This window comes from Caretta caretta, chromosome 9 (genome assembly GCF_965140235.1).
Source record: "Caretta caretta isolate rCarCar2 chromosome 9, rCarCar1.hap1, whole genome shotgun sequence".
NCBI classification, from domain to species: domain Eukaryota; kingdom Metazoa; phylum Chordata; order Testudines; family Cheloniidae; genus Caretta; species Caretta caretta.
The window spans coordinates 47,844,853-47,864,690 of NC_134214.1; the positions used below are offsets into that span (position 1 = coordinate 47,844,853).

A 19,838-nucleotide genomic window follows, 5' to 3' on the forward strand; every position below is an offset into this window, starting at 1 on the left:
ATATATTTATGGGAAATCAGTTGTTTTTTCAACAACTTGCTCCCTTCACTCACAATATATATAACAATTTAATGGGAAAATAACTGGGATAACAGCAGAGTGTGGCAAAAGCAGCATATTTGGCTGGGAGAGAGTAACTCAGCTTGGTCAATAGTGACCCCTCTTAGAAATGAGCAGCTTTTGTGGACCAGCTTCTGGAGTCCTATTTAGTTCAGAAGGATAGTAGGATGGAAGCAATGGAGGACATCTTCAGGGCTCTAGGCAAGATGGGGAGAGAAGACATGAAAAGAACCACCACAGTACTAGGGTTTGTGAAATTCATATCTGTTTCCTTTTTAGATGTAGGATGAGTACTTGGAAAGAGTCCCAGTTAGTTTATTGAGGCTGTGTCCTAAGAGCAGTTGACCTTGTCACACAGGTAAAAGTAGAATGGCTCCTCTTCCTGCCAGGAGCTGCTCCTCACTGGTAGTCTACCTTGCCCATATTTCTACCATCTCTCCTGTGGAGCTCTGAAGATCCATTTCCCCTTGCTTTAACACTACCTTGCCCACACACAACTATACTGCAGCTGCCATCATTCCAGCCAAGGAGGAAAAGTAGCTGGGACTCCCTACAGAACCTTGCTGATGTCCCTTATCTAACTCCAGGAGCCAGTGATTAGTAGAGAGAGTTTTCTCCCTCAGGCTTGGTGCACAGCCTCACCCTGTCTTTGGTTCTTTGCTTCATTGGAGGTTTGACCTGCCATTCTAGATCCAAGTACTGAGTTGGTCCCACCCACTTTCATCTATAGAGGCAGCATATGCAAAATTTTTCATGGTACCAAATTCCAGAATTGAAAGTAGCCAGATGCTCTGCTGCTTGTAAGGATATCTCCACATGGAGAGACTAGTTTTACTCTATCTCGGTATTTCATTTTCTTTAATATGTGAAGTGACTTTTTTAGGCTCCAGTGTGGGGTCTCACTGGGAAAACACTGACACTGTGTACAAAGCTTTGTCTGTTGGCTCACTGCTCATTATCAATGGGTAAAAGCTTTTCGTAGAACATCTAGCAGAATCCCCATCCCCCCACGCACACTGATGCACCTTGGTTTTCAATACGAAAATGATTTTCACTCTTCATATTAGACAATAAAATCACCGCTTCAAGCAGGGTAATTCCAAGGCAGTGCTAGGAGTTGTACAAATTCCTCAGAGTCTGAAATGGAGAAGTGAAACACTCCCTAGAGAAAAAAATGCCATGTCCATTGAATCCTCCAACAAAGTTCTAGGTTTTTACAGGGAAGACCCTGTTAAATAAACAAAGAGGAGAGTTAAAAAAATTTGTGAGTGTAGGGGAGCAGGTGCTTCACAGAAAACATACACACTGTAGAGAAATCAGTTCTGGGAAGAATTTTGTATGCATGGACCGCTCTCCCCCATCCACCTCCCCAAATCTGTGCTAGGCCTGGGCTGCTCGAGGAAAATGCAGACCTATCTTTCAGCAAGTCCCATTACCACCAATTAAGCATGAATGTAGATTGGGTTCAAGCATTTTTACCACAGTCATAAAACCTGTTCTTCAAAAAACCTGAGTCATATGCACACAAGTACAGCTGCACTGCTACTGGAGGGAATCCCCCTAATGAAGATGCTTTGTAGAGGAGAGGATAACAAATCAACAATATCAGATCTTCCAAGTTATTCCTTTCTGGCCTTCCTGGTGCATTTGATCTTTTCTGGTGTCTCAGAATAAGTGACTCTGGGCAGGGACTATTTTCATTTAGTGAGCTGTACAGCACTGAACTAATACGAAGTAAACAAGACAGGTGACAATAACTCTAAATTTTCAATAAGGGATGGCTAGAAATGTGTCTAATTTTTATTTTTTTTAGTAATGAACAGGGAACAGTAGCAAGGATCAAGTCACAAATAGGCCCAGCATCACTGTAAACCACTGCACTAGTACTTAACATGGATATAGAAATTACAAATATGTTAACATGATTAGTTCTCAGGCAATGATCAAAAATACAATAAGGTCAGCATGAATCTAATAGGATGCTACTAAACCAACCAGCCAAATGTCCTTCAAAGTAGAGTGACTCCCATGAAAACAAAAATAAAATGGCTGGAATGACTGATTTCCCCTCAGGTCTACATTTATAGACCAGACGTGGGCACAATCTGCCACTCCCATTCCTGTGTGTAGTTCTGCCCTTTCACTCTTGGGATGTTTTTGTGAAGGAGGAACACTACTAGTTGCTAAAAACAAGAGCTGCAGTGCCAGGGAACAAATCCCCATAATCTCCATGGATGCCTGTATCTGGTGGATGCCTGTACACAGCTTGGGGTTCCCACAAGAGACAAGGCTGAAACCTTATACGGTGTGACACTCTTCAACGTCCATTGTTCAAACTCTTTCCCAGCCTCCCCTGACTCCTTGCTCCATTGGGGTGACCTGTCTGGGAGCTGTACCGCTTTCAAGATGCTTCCTTTGGAGTAACTATCACTCAGGATTGGGATTTTGGAACTTGAGATAAATGTTTTAGTTTGTTTGTGCAGGGGGCTCTTTCCATCCACCCAACCCATGTCTTTGTCCTTATGTCCTTCCTCTTCTCCAAAAGAGTACTAAGGTATCTAACTCCTTGCCTCCTAGATTAAGTACCAAAGTGACACTGCAGAAGGCTAACTGGGAACCTTGTCCTCTTGCATTTGTCATTGTTGTCCTGTCTCTTCTTCATCTGAACAAGTTGTGCTAAATTTCTCAGCTAGAAGACTTTTATAATGATAAAGAGAGAGACACTCTCAAAAATAAAATGCCTCAGTCCTTTCAACACCAGACCAGAGGATAGTAATGTGAACGAAGTGGTAATCTTGTTTCTTCCCTTTAGGGTTCCTCTCAGGATGGCATCTACCAGGTTGCAGTCACTGTGGAGACAAGAAAAGACACCAGTCCCTCAGCTTATCTACTGCTGTCTCTATGTACTGGATAATTTACCAGAGACATGAGCAGACATAGCTCATAGGGCAAAACTCAAAGGGTGGTCCAATTAAAGAAATGTACTTAGATGGAACTTTATTTAATTTTTCAAGTGGAAGCTTGATGTATTTCTGGACAACAGCACCGCCTAGATTGGTAAGTATTTTCAACTGATCAGTACCTTGACCTCTTTTTTATTAACCTGGCAAAGCAAATTACCCTTGAACTATACACAGTCCAAGTTTTGATCTTCTGGAATAAAGCAATTTGAGTTAGGTGAGCACTAAAGCATCTGAAGTTTTTGCCCAGCATACCTGGTTCAAACAATGTGAAAGTAATTACAGTGTCACGTGAAACTAATACACCTTCTCCTCCATCCCCACAACTCCCACAAGCAACATACCGGTGTGGCTGTCCTACCAACTGGCCCCTCTTCGGTTCGATGCTTTCCCTGATGAGGGAGCTCTGAACTCTCCCGGTAGTCTCGGCCCTTGGTAGTCTGCATGTCTAGTACTGCCCGGCTCTTTGTAGGAAGAGGTGGTTTGCTGAACTGTCCCTGACTGCTTGGACCTACTTCAGACCTTGAGGGCTTGACTGGTTTTTTCAGTGGTGCTGGGTTTTCTAAGGAGGCAGTGGGCTTCTGCTTGCCCTGAGCCTTTTCACTTATAGTCTTTTCCTCAGATTGGCTGGAGCAGGTGTAGGACCGGAATCTGGGTGTGGGGGTCAGGAAAGGAGGGGATGGCTGCTTGTTGGAAGACTTGCTGCTGTCGGCATCTTGTGGCTTAGTGAGAAGGGAGCCATGATTCGGAATAACTGGGTGCTCCTTTCGCAAGACTGCGGTGTAGTCCTGTTCCTTCTTGGATGCCACCTTCCCCTTAGAGCTCATGGCACCGTACAGTGGGTTGTCAAACATCTCAGGCTTCTGCTGAACTTCCTCTTGAAGCAAAGGCTCCACCACACTTTTTCCCATGTCAGCTGGCCTATAACCATCAAGGCAATATGAAAATGACAGGTGTAATTAGGAGTGGTCATGAGGGACTTAAAGAAGGGAGAGTGAATAGAAAAGTGACCATGAGAGAATGACGCTGGCTGTGCAGAGGGAAAAAGGAGGTGCAAGGAGATAACAGAATACCAGTCAAACCAATGGGGACAGAACAGAATGGTGCAGATTTTTTGCTTTGTATAAGCTTTATTGATAGGAGAGCTGAGGATGGGTAGGCATGGTGCTGGGCAGGCATGGTGCTGGGTAAACTCCCCCCAGAGCTCAGTCCTGACAAAACTTAGTTTCTTTTTAAACAGAGATTAGCAACGGAGCCCAAGTGTGCCAAGTGCTGTGATGGTCTTGAGAAGAGCACCAAAGGGACTGAATTAATAGATCTCTTCACTTATGGCAGAGGGGATTGGAATGGAGGTCTCTAGAATGTTAGCATAAGAACTCCCACCACACCAATGTCACAGTTAGGCCATTACAACCAATCTCCTCTTTCTACCCATGCCAGGTGGTTCAGGGGAAGGAATAAAGTATCCCTCGAAGCACCCAGCTGCACAGTATTTAAGAACTGTGTATTGCAGGGGTGAGAGGGTTACTTTGTGTTCAGTGGAGCCTGCAACCCCTTGAATTAAAACTAACGGAAACCTCACGCCTGACTGAGAGTTGCTGTAGAACGTGATCAGTGAGGTTCTGTGGGTGCTGCACTGGTGAGGCTTTCACCAGGTGATCACATGACAGCTTGAACACTCAAAGGGCAACTCTGCTCTTATTGGACAGAGTGGAATGGGGGGATGAATGGCACATGTTCAAGGGAGATTGCGAATGAGCTCCATTCCTCCCACCGGATACCTTTCTTGGACAGTGTGAAGTGGCATTCTGTGCGGGGCAGCGGAGCGTTGGAGAAAGGCAAGGGAAGAAGCAGTAAGGAGAGTACCATGGAAGAGGGGGCCAGTGTTTGGGATGGAGGCTCCTGTTAACTCCATTTTTGTAGAGTGGCAAAGAGGTTTACTAGGAAACTGCATTCCAGTCTCAGATAAAAACCCATCACAATGGCTCCGTTAGAAGAAATGGAATGAGGACGAGGGTTACATGGGTGCAGTGTAACCTAATCACCAAGAAGCTTGGTAAACAAGGAATACATATGATGGATGGATTTAAATTCTGCATCAAGGCTGGTGATTACTCTGACACCTGGGCACTAAATTCTAAAACAAACTAGAACTGGCTGAGCTGCACAGAAGTGCAGCCGAAAGCCTGGCATGCAAACACGAGGGTGCGCTCCTTCTGCCAGATGGGAGGGGGCTATCGTACACTCTCCCCTTCACTTCTGGGTGGCTAGGGGGAGCTCTCCACCCTTCTTTCCCCTCTCCCCACAATGGAGGTTGGGAAGGAATTACCCATGGAGCTTTGACTCTGGGCTGTAGCACAGGCCTGAGGAGTTGTACTAGTTTCCCTTAGCGTGTGCAGGGCCAGCGCCCATCTCACTCAACTTCTCTTTCCGCCTCTAGAGGTCAAGGGGCAATGGGGTAACTCACTGCACCTCCAACCCACCACACAGATAACAAAACCGTGACTGTGCTGGGGTGGGGAATGGGGGAGACCAGCAGAGCACCAGGGCCAGGGCAAAGACTCACACATGCTCTTGACTCCTGGGGCCAGAACTTCGGTTTGTTGTAGGCTGAATGGATGGTTTTGGAGACAGGGGGGACTGGGAGGAAGGCGTGGAGGTAGACTCCCTCTGTCCCATCACAGGGGTGTTCTCTTTAGGCTGCTGGTCATAGGTCCAGAAGGCAGGTGGCTGGTCTGATGAAGGGCTCTGCTTAAGCTGGCCGGGTGCAGAGAGTTGCTGAGAGAAAGCGACCACTCCCATATAGTTGGGATTACTGATGTCCGTGGGGGTGGAGCTGCTGAAAAAAGGGAATGATCAGAGGAAAATACACAGTTCCCTTCCCAAAGCTCTCATGAACAGACAGCTACTAAGGAAAGAGCCTAATGCCCATTGACTGGGACCATTTTTTTTTCAGGAGGAGAAGATAACGTGGGAGTCTTCTTGGCTGCTCCCTCCCCAGGACCTCTACAGAGGGGACTGCCAGGTCAGGGTCATCACTCAGCCCTCAACTCACCCCCCAATAGGCTCCTGTGGTGTGAAATAGTCCATGCACTGCTCTGTAGCTGCTTATAGAGCCCTGAAGCCTTTGGAAGGGCTTCTGGGCCCTGTAGTTCAGCTGGCGGCTGCAACAGCGATATACAAAGTAAGGAGCAGATCATAATGCTGCATAGCAGGGTGCAAGCTAGTGCCGTGCTACTGCATTCAGAGCACAGAAATCTGGCCTCTCTCTATGAACTGGGAGGAGAAGTCCTAGTCCTAACTGCCCAGACAGAAGATGGGTCCTGTGAAATGTATAAACTGAAGCAGTAAGACCCCTTTCCTTGGAGTCAATCTGAAGCGTCCGGTGACTCGCTAGGAAAGGCTGGCAGTCTGAGTTCAGCTCCCACGCCCAAGCCGGCAGAGTTAAAGTAGCGAGGTTACCGTAACATGTCATCCTTGCCCTGTGCGTCTGGAGGAGAGGAAGCGTTTCCCCGAAAGCGAGCAACAGCTGCTGCTTCTTTAGCCATCAGGTGAGTAGACTTTGATTTTCTGTTGGGAGGAAAGGGCCTTTTTAGGACAGGGACAGGACCACAGCATAACGAATCCACTGTCTGTCATTTACTGCCTTGTCAGTTTATCCCTGGTTCCATTCTCCTGTGCACAGAAGCCTACCATCATCCCATTCATTTACTTGGAAAGGCAAGGGGGGAGATCTTGACTCTGCAGCTGTTACCAGCAAAACCGAGAAGACTGGTAGTTGTAAGGGGGACACAGAAGCAGCTGTCACCAGATCTGTTTTGTAATACACTCACAACCTCCAGCGAGAGCCACTCCTGCACTCAGCTCTGAACTGCAGGCAGTTCGCTTCTGGGGGGTCTGAATTATCTGTTGGCTCTTTACCTGATAGATTGCTCCCACTCTTTGGTGAGATCAAGGTTGCTGATGCCCTTTGGTTTCTGCCCAGCAGTCTCATCCCGTTCAATCTTCACAAAGTCTGGAGGCAAAGAAGAGGCATGAAAGAGCACTTGAGTGGATCATAGCCTCAGCTTACGACTTCAAATCTCAGGGCTCTGAGCTATGCTGTATTAATGCCTGTATCTAGCTAGATGTCTTAGCCTCTCAGAATGTCAACGCATAGACAGGACAAGGAAGGAAGGAGGTCTTCCAAAAGGAAGCTGTGCTGTCTTATCCAGTCAGGATCAGATGGCCAGGACATACATCTTCTTAGATTTTAAATAGTGCAGCTATTATTACTGTAACGCCATTAATGCACATCATGCTTTACTGACAAGTAGAAGACAAAGGTGCCTGCCCCAAAACACTTGCAACCAAAGGCCCTGATCCTAGACACACTTATGTATCTGCATAATTTTACGCACAGTGATAATTCCAGTGAATTTAGCAGGACTCCTGATGTGTAACATGAAGCATGTGCACACCTGTGTCCTACCTCGGAGGGGTGCTGGGAGAATTAAACAATGTTTGTAAAGGGCTTTCAAACTGTAAAATCCTACAGCAGCAGGCGTTTGAGGATGATGAATGTTTAGCAGCATCTCTTTTCTCCAGTGGTTGGCTTGAGCATACTCCCATTGTCACACAGTATAAATGGTTGAGCCTTTGTGGCTGCTGCTGCCTACTTCGTTATTATGGTTTCGAAGCATGAGCCTGCGTGTTAGTTTCTCCTGAGCAGAGAGCAATGGGAATTCATTCCTAGGAATGGAATTTAATATATTTCTATCCTCTTTAGAGACTGCAGTAGCCACATTCTGGGCATGGCAGGCGTCCAGTTGTGCTACAATACAGACATTCAAAGTGTAGTTTTTATTACTAATGAAAATACATGGTAACTTTTGTGGTCTGAAGCATGCTGCTGTGGGGTGAAGAGAACAATACCCAGCAAGCTAGAAAAGGAGGTTAATTTTCCTTTAGCTGAGCAGCTGCAGTTTGAGAGTCCTTAGTGCCCTTTCCCACGTACCCGCAGGTGTCTGGACCAGAAGCAAATCTGTCTCCTTGTTATGCAGCCATCACATGCGGAAAAGCAGTAATATAATTCAACAAAGTCTGCATTAGTGCAAGACAGGTAGAGGGCTCCCTCAGTCTGTTAATTCACATGCAGAAGGAAGAGGAGGACCTGACTGTGACGGCTGTGTTTTTCTGGAATTGCTCAAGTACAGCCCCTAGGAAGAGACTGATCATCTTTGGATCCCAAGGGCCACCACTGAAAGCTATTGGCTGTTATGAACTAAAAAATGCTGCTAAAATAAGCTCCAGTTCTTTGACAGGAATCAGATCAGGCCCTTCTGGATAAGATCGCAGTAATCTAGAGTGAGCACTCCAAGGGCCAGGCTCTTACCATACAGTTTCTCTCTCTGCTTTCCTTGCGATGTCTGTAACTTGATTTCACCTTGGAAGACCCCTGTTCTCTCACCATGGTGCGTTAGCACAGTGTGGAAGGGGACTAGCGATTCTGTAGCTTCTATTCTCAGGGCAATGCAGCCCTCACCTAGAAGATAGGGAGGAAGCCTGGAGCTGAGAAATGACTAGCATCGTCTCTCTCTGTCACTTCAGTCATCTATTATCTCTGTACAAACAGAACAAAGGGACCTTCAAACGTGATTGGAAAGAGAATCTCTGCTTTAAATCATAATATGGATTGTGTGATATCTGCAAACTCAGGGGGGTAAGGAGCATTCACTTTCCTTTCTCAGGCACTCAATAAGGATTTGTACAGGACACTTCAGACACCATTAATGACTTTGGCTCTCTGAGCTTCCATTATTGTTCAGAACAGTTTGTGACCCTCATCTGAACTAAGTGGATGCCAACAGAGGGCCTCTCTCCAAGTCAGGACTGCACTCCTTTGGCTGAGCAGAGTGTGATAGTGAATTTGGCTGAGCATTGATAGTGAATTTCTCTCGGGCCCTGGAAAAAGTGGTCTCTTATCCATCAGATATGGAGTATGCAAGTGAAGCAGTATTTACTAGTCCTGGATAAAACCAATATGACAGAGAATGAGCTCAGCTCTAATCCCAGCAGGGCACATTTCCTTTAAATCCCTGTCATTTTCAGGCTGATCCAGTTTGCACCGATGATGTCTATAGTGCTGAGTCTTTTAATCCTCATTAGCACAGAATGTTGCACATGGCCTGCGTGTCATATGTATTAAGCTCTACATCAGAATACAGCACACCGTAACGCCTCCAGGCTGTAATAATTACTGCCATTCTCTCCCACTCTTCCGGTGATTTGGAACAATCTAAGGAGAGCTTGACTCATACCCTGCGTTAGAACTAGGCACTTACCATACGATTCATCACTGTCTGAAGACTTAATGCTAATCAGGATGTGCTGGTCCAGCAGGTACTCTGGGTCTGAAATAATCGGAGTCAGCTGCAAGGACAAGCCCACAGGGGTCAATACAGTGGAGAGGAAAGCACACAGAAATAAAGTTCGCCCTTTGTACCTGGGCCCAGACTGAGCAAGGCTCAACCAGACAGGGCCCTGAGGATTCCTGCCAATTTAATGCACAACCCAGCCCTCTTCAATGATGTTTGAAGATGTAAGATTGAACACAAGCCATTTCTAAAGTACCCCCTTCCCAATCCCAGGGGAGAGGCTGCACATCAGACATTTACACCCAGCACCACTGCAGAACTTCCTTTTGACTGAAAATCCCCAGGCGGAAGTGATTCGGAGCCTAATTTCAATCTGCTCCACACTATGTGGCTTTCGCTCTGTTCATTTACTTTAAGATCATGGGGGTTGCCCTCCAAGGCCCGGCAGAGCATTCCGCAAACTACCTGGCGAGGCCTGCCTTTCTGAACCCAGCTGTTCTCCTCTTGGATTATCCACAAGGGTAATTCAAGGCTCAGTCTTGCCCAGCCGAAAAGTGCCACGGCTGCAGCTTCTCCAGCCCCTGCTAGTGCAAGGAGCAGAGGAACAGCGACTAGCCCAAAAACTGAATTTGCGTCTCTGACAATAGCACAGAATACTAGTGCTCGCCCTTTGATGGTCCTTTTGACACAGGCTTGCCCTCTGGTTTAGAAACAGGCAAATATTTTCTACCATATGCACCTTATTTTTTTTAAGAGGCCATTTCCTCCCTGTGTTGGAAAGAGTTCCACATTGGAAGAGTGGCACATTTAACCTGCGCTGAACAAAGAAAGCACTTTCCCAATCCGAATGCCTGGGCCTTTTTCAGGGATACCAACAACCACCATGGACTAGCAGGACAAAGGAAACATGGAAACTGGTAATCTTCCTGCTGCTTTCCAGAACGGAGCCTAGCCCTTGAAACCAATTTTTATATGAACAAAAGGTTTGGTTGCTGTTTATCAAACATGCAGACAGAGGATTTCTCTGAAATGGGTGTGAAAAAATATTTTCCACTTACCTTAGGAAGGGCCTCAATGAACTTCACCACCAGTTCCCCTTCATTCCCATCCTCATTTTCCCCTTCCTGGCTCTTCACAAAGCCTGCAAAGAGTGATGCAAAAGGAAATCATTGGCCAGGCAAGAAAGAGACCCCCCACAGCAAGAACTCAGTAGCAAAGATGCCTTCAGATGCTGGATCCCAAAAGGACCTGCTTTAATTTTTCCTCTTTGGGCACAAGATTTTGAAAGCTCTGGGTTGCTTGAGGGCTGGACCTTGAGGGAATGCTTCCCTAGTAAATTTTCAGATGACCTTACTGTGTAATCGTTAAGTGATTTTATTTTACAGTCAAACTTGGTATTAAAAGACTCAGTACAGGCATGGACAGGAAGGTAAGAACATGACAGCTCTTCCCACACCACTCAAGATAGCACACTTTTGAAATTCTAATTTAAGCCTGGTAATACGCTGTTTCCATAGAAATTTATGCAAATTTTGATGCAGCCAAAAAATAATCTTTTCTGGAACTGTCTTTGACACAGCTCTCTGACATGAGGATAATGTGATGAAGCATACAGCACAGGCATGCTGTCCCACTTACAAGACCGGCCCTGCGACGGGGAATAGCGTAACAAACACAGCATGGGCGTGTGGTCTCACATTACATGCACAGCTGAGACTACAACCTTGTAGCTGTGGAACACAGGATACAATTTTCAGCACTGAAATGCAGAACTATTCACAGAATCATCTCAGTGGAGTTCCTTTCACTTTCATTTGATCCTCCCATTTATTCTGTTGAAACCATAGGAACCAATTAATTAATTAATTCATTTTTACTGAGAGTAGCACAAATATTAGTCCCTTTATTCTGAAAGCATACGATTACTTACAGCAGCATGATTGGAAATATAATCAATGGAGTGTTCGCTAAGCAAAGATTTTCCTATCTGACAAGCGAGAACACCAAAGTTCTCTTGTTAAGAGAGACGAGCAGATTTCCAAATAAGACTGAAGAAAGAGAACAAGGAAGATCCTTGTCGATAACACATTATTACAGCTATATGGCTGCATTGCTCAGATTTTGTCAGTAACAATATAGAGCGACATACAAATCACAACATACCCGTAACATCCCCCGCCCCCTCTCTGCAGTCACACTAATAACCTACACGGCCCGTTTATTTTGATCAAAGTGAGAGGAAGGGAGCTGATCAAAATAAGCAGAGAACGTTGTAAGGAACAGAGGAGGAGACAGGGAGATCGTTACTTTCTAAGCAGCTGGAGTGGAACTCAATGTAGAATTTGGTCTGGGACTTGGTCTTCAGAGTGGCACAGCAGCGCAGGAATTCTATCTGCCCCTGGGACTCTGTGTACTTGGAATCTAGAAAAGGGAAGGACGCCCATTCACTTCCAAAAGAACACTAACGATTGCACATTTTCAACAAGACTCTCTCGGAGCCACGTTTCTTGTTCAATGTATGCAACACATTTATATGAATCTACATATTTCTTGCATGCCCCTACCCTTACTAACCATTCTTTGAAACAAACTGTGAGGTGACCCCAACTTCAAATGTAGCAAAGACAGGGCTGTGGTCACTGGTCATGATGTCACTGGTGCAGCCTGCCAACGAGAGGGGAAAGGCAGTTAATGCCACGGGTTTCTGTTCTGACCCAAAGAGATGACTGTAATATAATCGTCATTCAGTAGCTTGCCAGAAAAACATAATTGTGTCACGGTTGTAACTGTCTCTTCTAATCTATGGTATTTCTAAGTCTCCTCATCTTGGAATCTAGGCATCAAACACAGTTATGTAAACCAGTGGTGTGCAAACTGGGGGATGGGAGGGGCGGCGCAAGAGATTCTCTTGGGGAGCACGAAGAAATTGGGAAATATCCTGCAGGTTCCAGCGGGATAAAAATAGAGTGGGTATTGCAGGGGCAAGACAGGAGCAGGATTAAAAAAATAGTCCTCCTGCATTGCAAACAACATGGATGTCCCAGCCAGCAGCCACCGCTCTCCAGCCGCCCAGCTCTGAAGGCAGCGCCACCACCAGCAGCAGGGCAGAAGTAAGAGTGGCAATGCTGGTCAGCACTGTCCTGATAAAATGTGTGTTATACGATTTCCCTCCATGATGTTATTAACACATGTTCCAAACTCCACAGCCCTGCCCAAACTGAGGTTGGCAAACAGGTCTCTCCTAGACAAAGGAATGTGTGCTTGCCTTAATTTGCATTTAAGCAGTAAACAGAGTCATCAAGTGGGGATGGAAACAAAGAAAGCTCAAACAGGTGAGAAAAAGCCAGCAGGGAATATCCCTCTACATAGATTCTGTCTCCTAGTTCCCAGCTAGAAATGTTTTCAAGAGGGGGAATGAAATGATAAAAAGGAGGGGCAAACATCCCAAGGGACCTCTCTCTCTCCTCCTGCCCATTGCATTCACTGCACCTGACATGACAAAGGAAGCATTCGTTGGACTCTGGGTGAGCGGTCCTGACCTACAGGGTTTGGTCAGTAAGATTGCTGAAAGCATGTGGTGAGAAACTTTGCTTGAATCAGATATAGTTTGTTATGTTAGGCATTAGTAAATGCTTTATCTTGAGTTTTCTTGTAACCATTTCTGACTTTTATGCCTCATTACTTCTACTTTCTTAAAATCTCTCTTCATAGTTTATAAACTTATTTTACTGTTTTCTCTAATCTAGTGTGTTTAAATTGAAGTGTCTGAATAACTATTTGAGATAATGAGCTGGCGTATTATTCCCGTTAAGGAATAATGGACTTACAATATTTTGTATTGTCCAGGAGAGGATTGTGTAGGACAGGACATACATTTCTGGGGCGGAAATCTGGGACTGGGGGTGTGTTGGGGTATAACCTGCCGTATAACCAAGTCTGGTGAGGGCCAGAGTGTAACCCCTGTATGGCTGGCAGGCTGTAGCTACACACAGATACCCAGGGTGTAGCCTGCATGCTGGAAGGCTCTTTGTGAGTGGACCTGGTGGAAGCTAGTTCATCAAGGCATTGTAAGGCACCCAAAGTTGCAGGGCAGGGGTAACACAGCTGCTCATTAGTCTGGGTTGTACCCTGGTATATCACAGTATCCCTGGTTCATCTTTGCAATATGAGCAGCACACCTGAAGAGCAAATCTAATGAGGAAGAAAATGGTGTAGGAACACAGCTCTGTTATTCCCCATTAGAGAACAATTCATGGCAAGGGATTCAGAACCGGATGTACTACAGCTGTCTATAGCTGAGGGGTGTTGGCTTGATGTTCTTAGGTTACATTGACATCCAGCAAATACAGTAGATGGAACACAAGGGGCCCAGATGCCAATTTTTCCAAAGTAACTTCATTTCCCAAAGCCACACTCTGAATTATCTGCGTATAATTTGCCCTCATGGTCACACCAGCCCATTTTGTCAGATAAGATTTCTGAGCACACCTTCTTCTCATCTGCATGGTGGGCATATTAGCACTGTACTCAGATGGTTGCATCTGGGTGTGATCAATGAGACCCCAGTGCCCAATATCCAGGGGGTTTTAAGGGCTCTTCTGGGATGCTCTTCATTTCTCCCCATACCACAGTGAACCTTGTTCTAGCCAAGAAAGGGTAAAGGTAACTCTCTTGGAAGCCCATCAGCCCTACTGTTAGCATCAACTGAGGGAGGAATTCAAGAGTGATGTAAGGAACTCCCCTGCACTGGTGCGGGGGATGCTGGAGTTGAGTCTACTGAGTGGAAATACAACATGCTGGCAGCAGACACAAGATTGGGCTGACTAGTTTTTAATGACTTTTGGGAGACTCATGAAAGGTGCCAGATTGATAGCACTGGAAAGTGAACTCCTCTGCTGTCCACAGGACAGCCACAGCACGAGCAGAGGCAACGCAGGCTTCCCCAAAAGCTAGTGGGTCAGATTCTCAGCTGCTGCAAATCACCATCATTCCACTAACTTCACTGGAGCAAGGCTGATTTCCTGAGGGGAGGATCTGGCCCTCTGTATTTTAGCCAGGCTCTGGAAGCCCCACCTGTAGAGAAGAAAGGTAGTTCGGTCTCCAAGACCATTCAGTGGGTAGATTGCTGGGACTGCCAGTTGGGATGGGATTTACTCTGAAGTAGGTGCCCATCAAAGAATTGGATCAAGACAATCAACACATTTCACACTGCATTCTGTCCGGGTGGGCTTCTTTGCTGCAAACCAGCCCACTCAGACAATGCCCATAACGGTCTGGCATCAACAAGTATGGAGATCCTGCTGGTACCAGTGCTGAAAACCCCTGGCTTGTTACTGCCAAGAGATTAAGGGTGTAGACTGGGATAAAATACAACATGGTTTCACAAGAGGTAGATTGTGCCAGACCAACCTGATCTCTTTCTTTGAGAAGATAACTGATTTTCCAGACAAAGAAAAGGTAATAGAACTAACCTACCTGGATTCAGTAAAGCATTTGATATAGTTCCACATGGGAAATTATTAGTTAAATTGGAGAAGATGGGGATTAATATGAGAATTCAAAGTTGGGGAAGGAACTGGTTAAAGGGAGGACTACAATGGGTCATGCTGAAAGATGAACTGTCAGGCTGGAGGGAAATTACTAGCCTTGGAACCAATCTTATTTAACATTTTCATTAATGACTATGGCAGAAAAAGTGGGAGTGTGCTAATAAAATCTGCAGATGACACAAAGATGGGAGGTATTGCCAATATTAAGGAGAGCTGCAATATCATACAAGATTTAGACGACCTTGAAAACTGGAGTAATAGAAATGTGATGAAATTTAATAGTGCAAAGCGCAAGGTCATGCACTTAGGGACTAAAAACATGAATTTTGCTATAAGCTGGGAATGTATCAGCTGGGAGCAAAAGAGGAGGAGAAAGACCTAGGTGTATTGATTGATGACAGGATGGTTATGAGTAACCAATGTGAAGTGGCTATGAAAAAGGCTAATGCAATCCTAGGATGCATCAGGCGAGGTATTTCCAGTAGAGACAGGGAAGGGTCAGGACCATTATACAAGGCCCTAGTGAGACCTCACCTGGAATACTGTGTGCAATTCTGGTCTCTCATGTTTAAGAAAGATGAATTCAAACTGGAACAAGTGCAGAGAAGGGCTACTAGCATGATAAGAGGAATGGAGACCCTACCTTATGAGAGGAGACTTAAGGAGTGTGGCTTGTTTAGCCTAACAAAACGAAGGCTGAGGATAGATATGATTACTTTCTATAAATACATCCAAGGGACAAACACCAGGGAAGGAGAGGAGTTATTTAAGTTAAGGGCCAATGTTGGTCCAAGAACAAATGGATATAAATTGGCCATCAATGAGTGTAGGCTTGGAATTAGATGAAGGTTTCTAACTACCAGAGGAGTGAAGTTCTGGATCAGCCTTCCAAGGGGAGTGGTGGGATCAAAAAAACCTAACTTGTTTTAAAACTGAGCTTGATAAATTTATTGAGGGGATGGTATGGGAGGTTACCTACAATAGCACATAGCCCATTTGGAACTGGTAGTAGTAAACATCTCCAACTGCTGGAAATGGGACATTAGAGGGGAGAGCTCTGAGTTACTACAGAGAATTCTTTCCCAGGTGTCTGGCTGATGGGTCTCACCCACAAGCTCATGGTCTAACTGATCCCCATATTTGGGGTCAGGAAGGAATTTCCCCTAGGTCAGATTGGCAGAGACCCTGAGGGTTTTTCACCTTCCTCTGCAGTATGGGGCATGGGTCATTTGCTGGTTTGAACTACAGTAAATGCTGGATTCTCTGTAACTTGAAGTCTTTATTGCAGGAGTGGGTGGGTGAGGTTCTGTGGCCTGCAATGGACCGGAGGTCAGACTAGATGATCATGATGGTCTCTTCTGGCCTTAAAGTCTATGAGCTAGATGGTGTCATAACAAACTGAACAGTGTGGCCATAAGCTGGAAAAGAGACTAAAACCAAGGAAGGAGCATTTGTGCTGCAGCCATCTCAACTGTATTCTGCATATAAATGTATAACAGACTTCATTTTCCAGCTGTATACTGTGATAATCGAAGAGACGTAACTCCAAATTGCATGGTTTATCATGTCTCTTCTGTGCTGGGAGCCTGCCAGTGCAAGGAGATCCTACAGATGCCCCTGTGAATCATTTCTGTTTCAGACCAATTGCTTTGCTATCTACAATCTGTTATCTACCCACCATAGGATTGACACACCACGTGCACCATGGGGTATGATTTCCAAAGCACTCGATCACACCAGGACGGCAAATTGAATTTCATCTGCAAACCAAAGGAGAACTGAGGTCAAGAAGAAGGGAAAGGACAAGTTCTTCTTAAGAAGAGGAGAGAGATCACTTGCCAAAGGGCTGTGTGCTTGTTCCAAATTATTGTTGTCCATTATTTGGCTCCTTTCAAAACAATATAAATTTTAATCCTAATTTGTGCAGGAAGTGGAGAGCGATTTTTAGGTCACTTTTCTCTCTGGATGCTATTTTCCCTACACTAGCATATATTTTTGAATGGAGAGGATTATATTTTAGTTACCACCTACCCCTGTTGCTTTCTGCTTGGTGTATGCATACTTCTCCCGGGTATTTCTTTCAAAACGGTAAGTTGGAGCAAAAGTGATCTCTTCTTCCTCTGGAACAGAGGGACAGCTGGTTATTGTTCTGACTTTAGGAAAGCTCTAGGCCAGGTAAGAAGCTCAATACTCCCCCGTCTCATCCTTGTAACATTGCTCTGGCAGAAAGAGTCTTTGATTGGCCACAGAAACATTAGGAGAAGGGTAGAGTTAGGAGTAGAAGAGTTCAGAAACTTACCAAATTGCAGAAACACCTTTTGATCCTTTTTCTCCATTAGAAGCTGGTCAAAACCCAGCAACTCTGGATACTGCTGCTGTTTGATCTTCTGGATAATATTCTCTGCTTCCTGGAAACAAGGAAATGTCAGAGTTGCAGAAATGCACTCCACCTTCTTACAAACACTCCCTTGCTAGTGAGCAGGCTATAACATGGGACATTTGTCCATCAAACGACCAACAAACAAAATATGAATGTATACCTGACCACCCGATTCCCATCAGCACCAGACATTCCTGCAGTATCACCAAGTCTCGTGCCCATCAAGGATCTACCAAAGTTTTTATAAGGCTTGCCTGTTTCCTAAGTATCTGAACACCTATTCTGACTAGGTCTGGGCCATTATAGAACAAATTGAGGGGCATAATGAATGAGCAGAAGGGTGTTCTGGTCATGGCATTCTCTCGTTGGCAGCAGGGTTGGTGCTGTTTTGGGAATGGTTATCACTGGAGAGAACTGGAGAATGACGTTATGCCAGCTGGCATCATTAGTAGGCCAATGGCTCATTAATCTCTGGAGAGGGGATATGGTGACAACTTCAGCTGTCTCCCAGTGTCTCTCTAATGTCTTTTTGCAAGGGGCCGTTAGTTTGGGGCCCTTTCTCCCACCCTTTCCCAGCTCTCACTCTCTTTTCCATGTTCCTCTAGATCAGAAGTTGACAACACCTTTAACACAATTAAAGGCACCGTCTGCCACTTCAGGAATTCTTGTCTCTGCTTTCCGGAATAGAAAGGAATCAAGAGGGGCTGCTAACCGTTGTAGGCAGTTCCACGCGGTAGTTCAAGTCTCCCAGCCAGAAGACATGAGTAAAGCGGTGAGTGATGTTAAATGGACTCAGTTTCTTATCTCCCAGTGTCAGGAAGCGCAGAATGTTCATGTAGTTCTGGTTTCGCCTAACAAAACAAGAGAAGACTGCCTGTCATACTCTGTGGCCATTGGGTTCCTCAGTGCTAGGGGCTGACAGAGACTGCTGCTTTAGCATGCTGGAGCCAGTTAGACTCAAAATACAGGAAAGATCAGGTTTTTAGCCATCATTCTTTAGACAACCCCACACTTCCACTTCCCATAGACCCTGGTGACAGCTACGTAGCCCCTGAATGCTCAGGGATGCCCCGGTCAGGGAATTTGGGCACTGGCAACGGAAGAAGTTGTCAGTAATTAGTGCATTATCACTGCACCTTCCTTGGGAAAGGGAAACAAACTATAAAAAGAAACCAGGACTGTGCTGCTTCAGCAATCAGAGACCCATCGCCAGGTGAGGGACAATGCCCCCGGCGCAGGCGCTCTAGGACAACAGCGCACTGCACCGGCAACCTCAGCAAGTCCTGGAGTAGGGGCAGGAGTGGACTTCATGCCATATGCGGCTATGGTGATTCTCAGGCGCTGCATGGTAGCCTGCTGGGGGAGGCACAATCATTTAGAGCAGCTCCTGACTGCTCCGTTTTGTGCTGGAGGCTGTTTCTGTTTCCAGAGAAGCCTAAAATCAAAGGGGTGCAAAAGCTAGTCGAATGCCACTCTTGATCCCTCCACAAGGCTGTGCGTTTCTGTGCTGTGCTTCCTGGCGGCCAGATACAGAATCTTACCCATCATTTTTAAACAAGACAAGAAATAAGAAGGTGCTTGGCTAGATTCTGGCAGCCACTCCAGACACTTGGAAATTTCCTTAATGGCAAGTGAAGACCTGGCTGGCAGAGTTCCTGAATAGCAATTCTATGCCACCCCCTTGCTCGACCTAGACCTGATGCAGGGCATGTTCCCAGGAGAGCAGCAGCATGACCAACACATCTCTTCATCCCAGCTACCCTTAGCTGCCCAAATGGCTTCTTCAGGCTTCTCCAATTTACTCCAGGGACGGACAGGCCCCAGGGCTACAAAGCCACAGTCCCTTGGCTGTTGCGCGGCATACTGCTTGCCCAGACCGAAGGCTCCATTTCTCTTTGTTGATAATGTAACAGGTTGGGGAATGGGATTACCTACCAGAGACACATTTCTCTGCTCCACACTCGACCCCGTTGGGGCATCCTCTCCCACTGTTCCTTGCGACGTCCCTCAGCCTGGGAGTACTGGCCCATGATGATACCATTAGCGTACCTCCACTCTTCACCCTCCCGGCCCTCTCTCAGTGTACCTCGGCCCACAAAGGAGACAGTGCCTCCTGCTGGCACTAGGGAAATATTTTCACTCTCCACATTGTGCTTGTGCAGAAAAACCTCCCAATTTCTCTCTAGACAGTGCAAATCATCAAGCTGTTTCCACGACATACAGTGGCAGCTCCTCAGGCTAGGCCAGGTGGGCCATGCCTACACTGCTTTGGGTAAAATATGTGGGATATCTCTCCACAGCTCTGAGAACATCTTTCTATTTCCTCTGCCCACTTGCAGATGCCAGCAGCTTCCACTTCTGGTAAAGCCGGGTTTACTGACCAAATGATAATGCACTGACCAGTGTTCCCTCTAATTTTTCCCATCCACGTGTGGAATGAATTCTGTTATTGCACCAATATGTGATACATCACCTCCATATTGGTGCACATAACAAAATTCATGTGGCGGGATGGGGCCAAGGGGTTTGGAGT

At 45.9% G+C, this 19,838-nt stretch overlaps 1 protein-coding gene across 5 annotated transcripts in view; it reads right to left on the reverse strand.

Annotated features, from left to right (window-relative positions):
* Positions 1-1,838: 1,838 nt before the first annotated feature.
* The window catches only part of INPP5D (inositol polyphosphate-5-phosphatase D), a 91,451-nt gene continuing 73,451 nt past the window's right edge, over positions 1,839-19,838 (reverse strand). For 4 of the 5 annotated variants that reach the window (XM_075132262.1, XM_075132263.1, XM_048864762.2 and 1 more), the window contains 14 exons: positions 18,018-18,156; positions 17,225-17,333; positions 16,957-17,045; positions 16,604-16,685; positions 11,951-12,040; positions 11,684-11,797; positions 10,435-10,517; positions 9,344-9,431; positions 8,395-8,544; positions 6,942-7,035; positions 6,483-6,590; positions 5,587-5,859; positions 3,365-3,941; positions 1,839-2,909 (listed from right to left, as the gene is read on the reverse strand). In XM_075132262.1, the coding sequence (XP_074988363.1) occupies positions 2,907-2,909; positions 3,365-3,941; positions 5,587-5,859; positions 6,483-6,590; positions 6,942-7,035; positions 8,395-8,544; positions 9,344-9,431; positions 10,435-10,517; positions 11,684-11,797; positions 11,951-12,040; positions 16,604-16,685; positions 16,957-17,045; positions 17,225-17,333; positions 18,018-18,156 (1,999 nt within the window). In that variant the 3' untranslated portion in view covers positions 1,839-2,906. The remainder of the gene's footprint in view (positions 2,910-3,364; positions 3,942-5,586; positions 5,860-6,482; positions 6,591-6,941; positions 7,036-8,394; positions 8,545-9,343; positions 9,432-10,434; positions 10,518-11,683; positions 11,798-11,950; positions 12,041-16,603; positions 16,686-16,956; positions 17,046-17,224; positions 17,334-18,017; positions 18,157-19,838) is intronic. The other variant, XM_048864763.2, reaches the window with a different exon arrangement.